This window comes from Dreissena polymorpha, chromosome 13 (genome assembly GCF_020536995.1).
Source record: "Dreissena polymorpha isolate Duluth1 chromosome 13, UMN_Dpol_1.0, whole genome shotgun sequence".
NCBI lineage: Eukaryota > Metazoa > Mollusca > Bivalvia > Myida > Dreissenidae > Dreissena > Dreissena polymorpha.
The window spans coordinates 41,141,548-41,154,834 of record NC_068367.1 but is presented as its reverse complement, the minus strand read 5'-3'; the positions used below and the strand labels follow the sequence as shown (position 1 = coordinate 41,154,834).

Below are 13,287 nucleotides of genomic sequence, written 5' to 3'. Positions count from 1 at the left end.
ACAGGGAAGTGAATACAGTCTACGTTATACAGCAGGGTTTATTTAGTGTATAAAGAGAATATCATGGTGTTCTGAGATGTCGTCTAAGCATATAACATTTACGAGCTTTTGCATCGACAATTTGCGAACTCTTATACAATATACACAATCTTTATTCGATAATATACGGATATTCGATTACCAGATATATTGCGAAGCATCTATTAGATATAAGCTTTGTTATTGTCTAATTTCAAAAACAATACATTAATGCAAAGTACGGTTAATATTTTCAACATGAATTGTCTATAAATGTTAACATGACTCTGTACAATAATAGAATAAACACAAAATATAGCAGAGCTTAGCAACCATTAAACAATTGTTTATTCATACGTCATCATGCACGGAATAAATCATCATACACAAAAAACTTATGAACACTTAACAAAATGGATTAAAATATCACAACCTTAGGATTAAGGTACAGCGGAAATATGTTTATCCATGATATTCCATCATAACTAAATTGAAACCTTCCGTTCAAACTTTGTAAAACATACCTATATGTTATGTCCGAACTTCAGTTCTGTAAACTTGAAAGTTTTTATATGGTTGGAATATTTCTGATTAAATAAACTTGAAGTATTGATTTTGGTCAATGACCAACATGTATTACACGAGACAGAAAACAATTACGGTTGTTAAACATCGAACAGTTGTTTAAATACTTTTTAAAGTTAAAAATCTTAACAGTTATATATTAAGTTTGTAAGGCGAAATCTTTAACAATACTATGTGCTCATATATAATAATTGTAAAAGTATTCATCATTTACCAATTTGTTAACTTGGCGTTTTATACATGCTCCTTGTAACTTTATCCAATAAAGAATTTTAAATATCGAAGCAAATAGGTATTTATCAAAACTGCATAATATGCGAATTTGTTTCTATCATATAAAATAACATATATACCCCAAACTATGTCATTGCCTCTTGATTTTTCACGGACATGGACGAAATGCACCAAATAGTCAGCGATCACACTTATTGCAGGAAACTTATTCGTCGTTGTCGACATCCTTTTCTGTTGGTTTCGCGACTGTTGGATTGTTCAATTCATCCATTCGTGAAGAACGACCATCTACAATTGGAAGAGATAAGTCGCCATCATGCCGTGTAGTCTTGCATATACTTTTGAACAGCATTATTATGATAACACATACATAATATTTAAAATCGTATCGGTATTTCACGTGCATATAGTCGTGTTGCATTAAACAAAACCTATCGTTACGTCCTTTACTTATTTACTCATCTTTTGAAAGACAATGATAAATTCTGAATATTTTGAGAAATACTATATACGTGATTGACAGATTTTACTCCAGAAATGTTGCAAAGAAATTCGAATTTTAAAAAGTTCAGTATTTTAACAGTGTCTTAATTATAACATAAACCTTGCAATAATTGTCTACACATGCCTCCTGAGACTTCTTAAATGTACGAATATAGCAAATTTACCAAGAGGCAAACGGATCATATCTTTTAATTTAATCGTAAATATTTCCCTGCGCAAGTCTTATTTTAACAGCAAAAAAATAGTACTTTATCAAGGGAAAAAACAGAGTATTGGCGTCGAAATACAATCCAAATATTCCGTTTATTGGTTTAAATGTTTATATTTAAGTTGTTTCATACTTTCAAAATGATGGCAAATAAACACTTATCAAGTAAGTGTATGAAAGCATTTCACATGACGACGACGCCGCCTAAAGTGAATATGTCGCATGTTGATGCGACAAAAATAATTCCAAATGTATTTAAAGAAATATTGTAAAAAAAACATATCGGCACGTTGTTTTCGCACATGTTATTCCCCCCTAGATACTTATAAAAAATCAACCATAATATTTAATATCATTGCGCAAAACAAAAAATAATTTATGTTTTTGTCCAAGAAACACACACTATCAATATGATAAAAAGATATGCATGTTCTAATTTAAAATAAAACTGAAAAACAAAAACAGATAAGCATCATGACTTGTGTTGGCCGCATTTATGCTCCCATGGGACTGAAACGAATTCCACATATTTCCTAACCTGAAAGAAATATCTGACAACGTCTTAACTTCTATTCCCGAATGTAAACGAGTCGCCCGGTGTTAAATCGGAGAAATAATGAACCACATACACATGGTCACGAGATAACTTTGTTTTATTAAAGTCATCAACCCGTTCTATATCAAATTACTACAGATAGCGTCAAACGTTACCGAAGCAATTGAGAAGGAAGTCCTCTAGAGTGTTGTAGAGATGTGTGCGCGAGTTTCCGCCATTAATGGAATGTTGTTGATCGGTGTAAAACTAAAAAATCATATGGGCATTTACTAACATGATGATGATGATGATGGTGGTGGTGGTGGTGGTGGTGATGATGATGGTGGTTATGATGATGATGGTGGTGGTGGTGGTGGTGGTGATGTTGGTGGTGGTGGTGGTGATGATGATCATGATGATGATGATGGTGATGATTATTATTATGATGATGGTGATGATGATGATGATGATTATTATTATTATTATTATTATTATTATTATTATTATTATTATTATAATTATTATCATTTGATACGTATGAAAGGTCAGGAATATCTTGATATCATTGTAATACATTATAGCTTTATTTTCATTAAAATCTGTGTGCAAACTCGTACAGCGTCTCTTTTTATACATTGTTTGAAAACGAAAGTGCTTAGGTCACGCGATAATTGTTTAATCAAATCTTAATTTAATCTCATCTGGATGACGCGTTCTATTTAAGGAAGTCAGTGAAAGAATACCTGCGAACGGAAGTACACATTTACCTCTGTCAACGCTCGTGCTAGATGCGCAGAGTTCTGGAAATGTACATTGTCTGAAATAAAAGTGTAAAGCACGTGTCTAAATAAAACAAAAACATCACTCAAAAGTGGTTTTATGTTCAAATTCGAACGCAGTTAGTTCCTCTGAAAGATATAATGTTGTCCCACATTATAATCTTTTTTTAAGACTGTTTTTTTAAGCATGATACAAAATGTCAAAAATAAGTATTCATGAAGCGCATCGTGTTGTCATAGAAACGTTCAAAACATTACCTCTCGCAAATACTGTATAATTTCTTTGCTTTGATCGCAGGTAATAGGTATATCTGCGCTAAACATCAACAACAACAAATACACCTGCACAGTTTAAATTAAAAACATACCTCGCGAAAGGACGCATTTATTTCACTCGCTTTGATGGTGATGCTTTTGCTACAGTTAACCAAATTCTAGTTTTTTAACGGAATGTTACTCTTTGAAGTAGTTATCTCGTTTTAACGTAATTATATTCTATCGTAATCATGTATAATGCTTTGAATGGAACAGTGCTCTATAATCATACTTGCTGAAATGAGTGAATAACATATTATATTCAAGTAAGTTTTGAAATGAGTATTACTTCAGAAAAAGTAAACGTCTGTGAATTGTTGTGTTATTACTTACCATCACCCGTTCCATGGATGAGCATAAATGTGCTCTTCTTAAAGTTTTCGGCATACCGAGAAACATTTGCATACTGTAAAGAAAATAAAAAAAAAGTGTTAATTAACTTTTAGATTAAAAAATGAAAACGAAGCGAACTGTATCAAATAATCGTTACCGTATTTGAAAAAGTCTTTGTACATGCTTTTCAGAAAATGGTTCGCTTATTTTTATTTAAAATCTTAACACGAATACTTTGGACGAACTATTTTTATCTAAATCTTTAACATTAATATATAAACATTTATTGAATAATGAAATATGCTTATTACATTATAAGCTTCAGAGTTTTCATCTGGAAGGCCCATATACCGCTCTGTATATACAGTATCTGGAAAAGAATAATGCACAGGTGGAAGTAACGTACCCTGGATAGTATATGGGGCCAGGAGCTAATATATTAAAAAAAATATATAAAGTCATGTTTAATAAGAGCAAACTTGACAAAGAGCCATGAATAAAAAAAACAAGGTCATTAACTTGAATTTATCATAGACCTGTCTTCGCGGGCCGCAAAAATGTCTAAAATTGCTTTAATCCAAAGCATTGCTTGTTCCTCTTATGGGCAATTGGACAACATTTCAGAAGTTTACTTCAAAGAAATCTGTCCAGCCGTTTACTTACAGTCGGCCGATAACCAAGCAATATTTCGAGCACGTTTGTCAACCCGAATAAATCTTCGACAGACTATCAAATAATATTGTTTCGTTTATTCCCCTTAATCGATAGCTCGCGTCCTTTTTTTTGGAAATAACGAGGCATGTCACATAATGCATGCACATGAAACCATTAACCCTTAAAAACTAATTCCAAAAATTTATATTATATATATATATATATATATATATATATATATATATATATATATATATATATATATATATATATATATATATATATATTATATTATAATATATTATATAAGTTACTTCCACCTGTGGAATAATGCACCGAAATTATCACAGTCGTAAATAACGTAACGGAACATTAATGGCAGAGTGTGCAAATTGTTGTTTCCCTTTTTTTCAAATATTGGAACCCACACAAGTATTTCGTAAATTTGATGATTCACTTCTTATGATTTATTATAAACTAAAATAATAGTTGATCATAATTTGTATTCAAACAAGCTATTCACTTGTTTACAACAGGCATGGAACATAATCAAGTGTCATCATACCCCTAAACAAAGTTCTATTCTTGAGCAGAGACACGTTTGATAAAGTGATCTTAGTTGTCGCAGAGATGACAATTTAAAAACTATTTGATCGTGGTGTATTTTCTACTCATCGGAACACTTACTCGTTGTTAATTGACTTATAAATAAAGTAACTCGTTGTTGTTTGACTAATAAATAAAGTAAACTCTGAACTTTCTTCTTACTTATAAACTATATTTACTAGTCTTAATTATCAGTGCGTTTTCTTAACAAAAGCCCATTTTATTTCTGCTAGATGTATTTAAAGAATCATAACACGTATACGAGATTCAAGTTAAAAAGATGTAAAACTCAGTGGCAGGTTATTGTGTTGCCATGGAAACCGGACGTTGGACTGCAGACCCTGCTTACCATAGTACGTCCATGCCGTTACCGGGGCGACCGACATGCCGCATTCGAACACCTCCGAGCCGCGACCTAGCACAGAGGCGGTCAGATAACCCCCGTAAGACTGAAACATTGTTTCAATTTAAGTGTTCTGTACAATGTTTCTATTTGTTAAAGTTCTTACACGAGTAATGTTTAAAACAATGGCGATTTTGCGTATACTATTATATTCTAGCAGAATTTATGCATAATTGTTTTTTCCCAGAATCATTTAAAATTTGCGGACATTTATTGTTAATAACGTAATAAGTGTACATGCGTTACATAATTTTAGTCGTAAAAATACTTAACATACAATATGCGGCTAGTATTTAAGGCATTGTGCATTCAGCACTTTTGCTAAAATACATTGTATAAATACTTAAATTCAATGCTTTATCTGTGTGCACGAAAACGCATATTTGTCAAAAGGATGGTTTTGGAAGCGAACATAAAAAAAATAAACAAAAATTTCTCTTTTATAAAATGATTACTGCATCGGTACTCACCCATCCCCAAATTGCCGTCCTATCCCCGATGTACTTCAGGCTATTGAAATACCTAAAGAATACATCAAGATCTTGACACACACTCTTCATAATCTTGTATATAAGTATATGTCGTATAAGATGACACAATTCTGTTAAGGGATGATGAACAATGGACCCATTTGAGACATTGTTTTATTTAAACTTGCGTTTATGTCATCTTGGAACAATATGTTCGTTGTATGATTTTGTTTTATTTGTGTTTGATATTGTGTTGTACACAAAACATATCAAAGGGTGTTTTTATCGGTCCAAATAACTTCCACTTCAAGTTATTATTGACTTTGATATTCTTGCTTTTTGAAATATTATCCGAGAAAAGACAATATCAGATACACTATAGAATCTTCACCTTCCCGCAACTATAGAATCGTCCACTTCGGTGGTTCCAAGATGGCGGTAGTTAGCATGTCTCCAGGCGTCGCCCCGCCCACTCGAGCCACGTGGGTCGGCGTAGCCAATCACAATGTTGTGTGAGCTGGCCAGGTAATCTTCCCAACCTAGGGAGAAGGCTTTGGATACTTTCTGAGAGTCGGGGCCCCCATATCTATAATAAAAATCAATGTATATAAACCGTATTCTGGGAAAACGGGGTTTAATTCATTTTTGCAAACGGTCGTCTAGCATTAACATTTGCAGTCCGCAAAAGCCACTCAAGTACGACACTTTCCGCTTGTATGGCATTGTTCGATTAAAGGATGTCATTTATAAACGAAAGTCCAGTTAAGGTGGAAAGTTTCCCCTTTGATAGCCGTGTGTGGAATGCGCGCGTATACATGTATTTGGGATGACACTTTAACGCCCCTGCAGTTTTCCCAGATAGAGGATAAATGATTCGTTTCCCGATACGCGCTGATATTTTAACATACAAATCACATGGTTAAAATTTTAAATCAATCAGGTAATGTAAACAGATATCAAGAATCCGACAGCATATGCTGTAGTGCTGTAAAATATAGATACAATTTCAAACAAAAATTTGTCAGAGCGTGAAAATAAATAACTTTTTTTCTTAAAGGCCAATAAACAACGTTTTGCCACTCTAAAGCGTGCTTATTCAGTATTTGTTTAATAAGTTCCACAGAAACAGCACTTTTAAACATGTTTAGCAAATACACAGCGCACCATTTAATTATTTATTTCATAATATTAACAACAGCATACTATTTTGGTTACTCGCGTAAAGCAAATGCGCAACTATATTTTTAGTTTTTATGCAATTCATTAACATAACCCCATGATGCAAATGTGCCTCCCGAAAAAGCCTTTTGCACAAGGTCCTTAATTTTCGAATCTGCAAGATTATAATGAACACAAAACAAGCTGCCCAAGTGATATTGGAATATGGTGACTATACTCTTCAGAGTCATCACAATACGATATCGGACAACATATTCACCTATATATGGGCAGTGCTATTTGAAAAAGGAGTTTAATGCATGCGCGTAAAGAGTCGTCACATAATAGCATATGCAGTCGAACAAGCTGTTCAGTGACGACACTGTCCGCTTTAATTTATGATATTTTTTGTATATAGAACGTTTCTTCTTAGCGAAAATCAAGTTCAGGCGGTAAGTGTTGTCCCTGATAAGCCTGTGCGGCATGCACATGCTTATCTGGAACGACACTTTACGCACATACATTAAACCCCCTTTTCACAGAGTACGGCCAAATGTTATGTACGTTCGTTCACTTACACACTAGTGAGCATGTTGTATTGTATCACCTCGTCTTCTTTGAGATGTTCTGGCAATAGCAGCTTCGCCCACATTGCTGCAATGAGCAGAAAATGTTTTGAAATTTCAATCATGAGACATCGACTACTAGTATCTCTGGAATATTCTGTTCAATCTATTTTAAGCAAGCATGCATTAGAAAGGATATTCACGTGACAAACAAGATGGCGACGTACATGCCAAGTCGACAATTTTTCGCCGTTTTATACCCTTTATTACTTCTATTAATTGTTAAAATGCGGCTCACTCCTCAGCCATGTAGGCAAAAAAGTGATAGCGTTTATATCGTTTTTATATTCGCTCTATATCTTGTGGTTACTCGCAGCGAAACATTTTAGCGGTTCACACAATTACAGCTCCCGGTAAGAAAATTCGCAAAATATAAAGTCAAGATAAAGAATGAATAATCATACAAAATAAACTTTAATCACATTCCTGATGATATGCCTGGAAAGTGAGTGGCGTTTAAAAAAATAATAAAGGGTATTAAACTGGCGATAAATAATTATATGTCTCGACACGGACGTCGCCATCTTGTTTGTCACGTAATAACCCCCTCTGATGAATGCTAAAAGAGTAATAACATGATAGCTGTTGCTAGCTTACCTCGATCTCAGTAATTTAATTGCAACTTAGCTAAGGCATATATTGCCAGGTACTCATGAACATTGTAACAAAGGAACGGTTTGCATGTACACTTGCTTTATGTTATCACATCATCAGGGAACGGTTTGCATGTACACTTGCTATATGTTATCACATCATCAGACGTATATAATCGAAATAATCTCAGCCTTATTTCAAAACTGTAAGGATAAACTGTAACGCACAGACAAATGGTTCACGTTTTCAATACCCGTTAAATAAAGCATATTTATTGAATACTTATCTTGTAAACTCTATTTGCCGGAACAAGAGAATACTAATTAGATGTAGAGTTCAGCGAAATAACACTAGCTGGTGATTTTAAGAAACAAAAGCTAGCGGTAGTTAGTGTCGTGATTTTTAATGTATGTGTATCATTTTTGTTGTTAAGACAATATTATGCTCATAAATCGCCCCATTGGTGCAAACAGGTACCATCTGCATTCTAATGGCAATGTCACATAGTAACATAGTATCATCTGCATTCTAATGGCAATGTCACATAGTAACATAGTATCATCTGCATTCTAATGGCAATGTCACATAGTAACATAGTATCATCTGCATTCTAATGGCAATGTCACATAGTAACATAGTATCATCTGCATTCTAATGGCAATGTCACATAGTACCTTTTTGCACCAAGGGGGATGCAATATGTAGAAAAAAAATGGGAAACGCAGTTATCACTACGACATCACGAGGTATTCTCTGAGTAAAGTACACTTAATACTCGCCGCGACTGAGGAAAACAAGCGCCTTACGCGAAGTCGTTTTCAGAGATAAAATTCCTTTGATTATATAATATATTATATAATAATTTATGTGTGGCATACAGTTGAAATCATCGAGGGGAATGCGCAGGAACTTGGTTCTTGGGAGAGCCAACGTGGACAACTTATCAGCCGCCATCTTGTTGTCCTCGAATGATATAACTGCAACGGCAGAAATATGAGCAATAACAACAGGTATCATCTTCATCATCATCATCATAATTATCATCATCATCATCATCATCATCATCATCATCATCATCATCATCATCATCATCATCATCATCATCATCATCATCATCATCATCATCATCATCATCATCATCATCATCATCATCATCATCATCATCATCATCATCATCATCATCATCATCGTCATTCTCCTCCTCATTCTCCTTCTCATTCTCTTTCTGCTCCTCCAGTAGCAGCAATATCATCAGTAGTTTCAACATGGTCTTCTTCTTCAATATTATTATTATCATCATTTTTATTGCGTCATCATCATATGTATCCTGATCGTCATATTTAATTCTGACTTCCAGTTCTAAGTCATCAATATCATCAGCATTCCCGCCATTACGACTTGTAGTATAGAAGTGCATGGCTTCTATTCCATTCAGTCTGTAAAATCAATATTTGCTATGCACTATTTCGCAATTGTTCTCTTTAATGTAATTACTTATTCTAGTACTTATATCAACACGTCAAACTGAACGATATATTACCGGATTGCGTCGCCGTCGATCGCATGGTGTACGTAGGAACGCTAGGTCCGAGGCACGTGAGCATATAAAACTCGCCATCCGGCTTGGTTGAGAAGCTCGCGGAGACCCAGTCGCACGTGTCCGGGTCCGTGCACGAGACACACGTGGGCTTCAAGAAATTCACGTCTCCTTCACGAGTGGAAGTCCTAAGAAAAACGCGCGCAAGGTTGAGTCAACTCAAAGTTAGCATGTTAATTCCATGCTTAGACACTTATATAGCTCGTCAACATACGTTTTACATAAGAGCCATATAACATGCAGTTCGCGCTTTCAGCCTAATCTTGGAGAGTTGTATGTACCTCTATAAATGATTGAGCGAAAACGCAATAATTACAATGGCTTTCGGATATCAACGATTTGAGTTTTTTTAGGCGACACGCAATTCGTACTAATTTTCCTGTTACATGATTGTTTTATAGTCAGTGTAAATGTGGGCTTAAGCAGGGAAGAGGCGCTATTGCAGAATGAATAGTATACTAGTACATAGCATATACAACGTCGAACAGCTTTACCATCATTTCTGTATTATTGAATTGATACCGGCAACAATGGATTTCGCATTTGAGCTTTCAATTATTTTTTTGGTATTTATAGAAAAAAACATGTCTATGATTAATAAATATCATTAATATCAATTTATTTTGTACACATCAATGTCTGTCATTCTTACTTGTAGACGTGCTTCGATGTAGGATCGCCAGCCCTATATGCGAGATAATATCTGAAAAATAAATTGTTTAAACATTGCCCCATGCCATTTTATTCATTAAACACGGACATATTTAACTCAAAAACGAAATACACAGCAAAGCGGTCAATATTGTTTTTGAATAAGGAAAATAACATAATTTTTACAGAGTTATCTGAAAAGATACATTATGCTTAGAACCATCACAACCACAGACATATAAACAAAGCGTTACCAGTGATGGTTCCCTGTCTTAATAAAGTATGATATAGCAACTGATTGTGACGTAATCACGGATATACAACTTCACCACCCTTTTAGAATATAACAGTTACAATTACAGAAAATGCGTCTCAATTATTTCTTCCCATGATCTCTGTTTTATATCCTCAAAGCTTTACATCGACCATTCCAGCTAGGACCCAGTCATAAAAACACGTAGATTTCATTTATTGTATAAAATGATCATAGATTCCTGGGTTGCATACATTTTCCTTTTGATAAAGTTAATATAATATTTAATATTCCAGTTTGGAACACACTAAAATGCTTTAACGTTTTTTATACCTACATTAAGGCAGTTTTGGGGTCATATTTCTCTATTTCGATGACGTCATATTGACCGGAAGTTATAAACGTCCTCTTTCCCAGGTTATCGCTTTTTATCTTGAAATACAAAAAGACGACACAGTAAGTTGTTTCTGTAAGAAAATAAAAAAGACAGAAAATCGCACTTAAAACTGACTTCATATTATCCTGAAATATGTAGCTTAAAATACATGCTCTGTTGTCATGTATGCATGAAGACTTCTTTACATACACTTACACCGGCATGCGATATTATTTTGAAATACAAATACAACACGCATCGAAAAAAAAGAACCATTACAATATAAAAGCAAAAAAGAAGGAGAGCTGTCCAAACACGCTGAACGTTATTTGCATTAATAGTAATTTCGGTAATTCACCCTATAGTATGGCCTACAAAAATGTTTGAAGTTTTCTATACGTAAACAGTTGCATTGGATAATTAAACTGAAAACTAAAATTAATACATACATTATTACAAGAAATTCCACCAAGCGAACAAACTAGATTTCGAACTATTTACACATTTTTGAAGAAAGGTTTGCAGTCAAGCTTCATACACAAACATTGCAGCATTATACCCTCATCCAAACTGAAGTTAGCAAAGGAAACCTTTCTTGTAGGTAACACTTACACCACTAGTGCCCCCCCCCCCCCCCCCTTTAATCTGCATGTGACATACCTACACACAACATCGCAGAAAAATGCCACTGGCCCAAAATGCGATCCTGCACTAGATCATTCCATTTAACCCATTTATGCCTAGTGGACTTTCCCATCCTTCTAAATTGGATCAAGTTATTTCCAAAATTAGGGATGTCTGGTATATTAATTTCTATTTTTAGAATATTTCTTACAGACATTTCTTTAAGCAAACAGCGCAGACCCAGATGAGACGCCGCATTATGCGGCGTCTCATCTGGGTCTACGCTGTTTGCAATGTCCTTTTTTTCAGGACACTAGGCATAAATGGGTTAAACATGAAATTTAATTAAAACACTAGCATTAACATTATCTAAACAACTAGGCACGATTATGACCCTTAAACAAATTTCGCCTTCTTATAAAACATTGTATGCGACCTTTCTGGCATATATTTAAAAATAATCAAATAAGTTTTAAGTATGAGTAGCAATCGACATAATGCAATGGCAGGGTCTGACTTTACTGAGAAAAAAAATGTGTGCATGTGCATTACATTTCCGCTATTCAAAATCAACAACATACAGTTGCATTGGTCTTTTTGTAATTTTTGTTTTTGTGTAAGTGTTTAGCAAAGTCGTAAAACTATTCGCTGCTTACATTTACACTGTTTCCGGCATGAACCAGGGCCACGTGCCGGAAATAACCAGCCTCGCCCTCCCGCAATGGCAGCACCGTGAAGTACCCGCTGCCGTCTTCTTTGAATACGATCGCAGACGGCTGAAACGTATCAAATCAATTGTTACTATTGTCGTCAGTTCTAAAATATGCCAGATGTAAAAGAACTACACGTTAAAAGCTTCGTATTGGTTCAATATTTAGTGAAACTCTTTGCATTTGCGGATAATTGGTAGCACACTTTTTTGCTTGATGTCATTTGTAAAAGAGTGAATGTAAAATAATATGAAACCATCAAATATAAAATACCGGTAGAGCATCTTAATCGATGATTTTCGGTATAAATGTAGCTTGATTAAAGACAGTCACATAATTTTTGTAAAGCCTGTCCGGACAACTTACGGTTTCGCACCATCCGGAAGGGGCTAGATATCGGTAGTTCTGAAAAAGCCAAAACGAAAAAATGAACAAGTTTAACATCAGACCCCACTAACAAAATCAATTAAAGCGGCTTATTAAACAATATGCAATCATAATAAACGGCATGTTGCGTTTTATGCCCGTCTAAGTTATTGTTAAAGTGTCAAGTTAATGTGCACTTATTTTGTATTCGATACTATCAAACTGTGACCTTTAGTTCTGATAATATTAGAGCTTTCATCGATTATCATAATCTTCATAATATTGAACATTAGTGAAAAACGGCGTTCGTACAGCATTTGTCCATTGATAGACGTTGTTCTGTCATAATTAAGAGCATCACCGGAATAGATACAATAAATATTGTAACCCTGCATTTTCTGTATATTTGTATACCAAATTATCGTTGTTTATCTACAAAAATATCAGTCGGCAATGAACATTTGTGAATGGAACAAAGTAAATTACCTCCTTATATGTATACTACATTTTTGTATATGTATACTAAATGAAAACTGCAAATACATCGGATCATGATTTTATAGAACCACTGTTCGCAAACTCGCATTGTTTCGACCAAATTAACAAATCTCTGCCGTCGCTTTGATAATGCAACTCAGTATACCATTCTGAATGTCCTACGCAAAACGACTAAACGAGTCGCGCTCTG

General features: G+C 34.5%; 1 protein-coding gene across 1 annotated transcript in view; it reads right to left on the bottom strand.

The window, feature by feature from the left end:
• Positions 1-13,287, bottom strand: part of LOC127854612 (dipeptidyl peptidase 4-like) — a 177,270-nt gene that overhangs the window by 147,015 nt on the left and 16,968 nt on the right. The window contains exons 12-25 of the mRNA XM_052389676.1: positions 12,600-12,638; positions 12,180-12,299; positions 10,861-10,955; positions 10,272-10,322; positions 9,563-9,747; positions 8,798-8,999; positions 7,381-7,515; positions 6,036-6,230; positions 5,645-5,696; positions 5,121-5,220; positions 3,823-3,881; positions 3,512-3,584; positions 2,828-2,901; positions 2,261-2,351 (exon numbers count right to left, since the gene is read on the bottom strand). Coding sequence (XP_052245636.1) covers positions 2,261-2,351; positions 2,828-2,901; positions 3,512-3,584; positions 3,823-3,881; positions 5,121-5,220; positions 5,645-5,696; positions 6,036-6,230; positions 7,381-7,515; positions 8,798-8,999; positions 9,563-9,747; positions 10,272-10,322; positions 10,861-10,955; positions 12,180-12,299; positions 12,600-12,638 — 1,471 coding nt within the window. The remainder of the gene's footprint in view (positions 1-2,260; positions 2,352-2,827; positions 2,902-3,511; positions 3,585-3,822; positions 3,882-5,120; positions 5,221-5,644; positions 5,697-6,035; positions 6,231-7,380; positions 7,516-8,797; positions 9,000-9,562; positions 9,748-10,271; positions 10,323-10,860; positions 10,956-12,179; positions 12,300-12,599; positions 12,639-13,287) is intronic.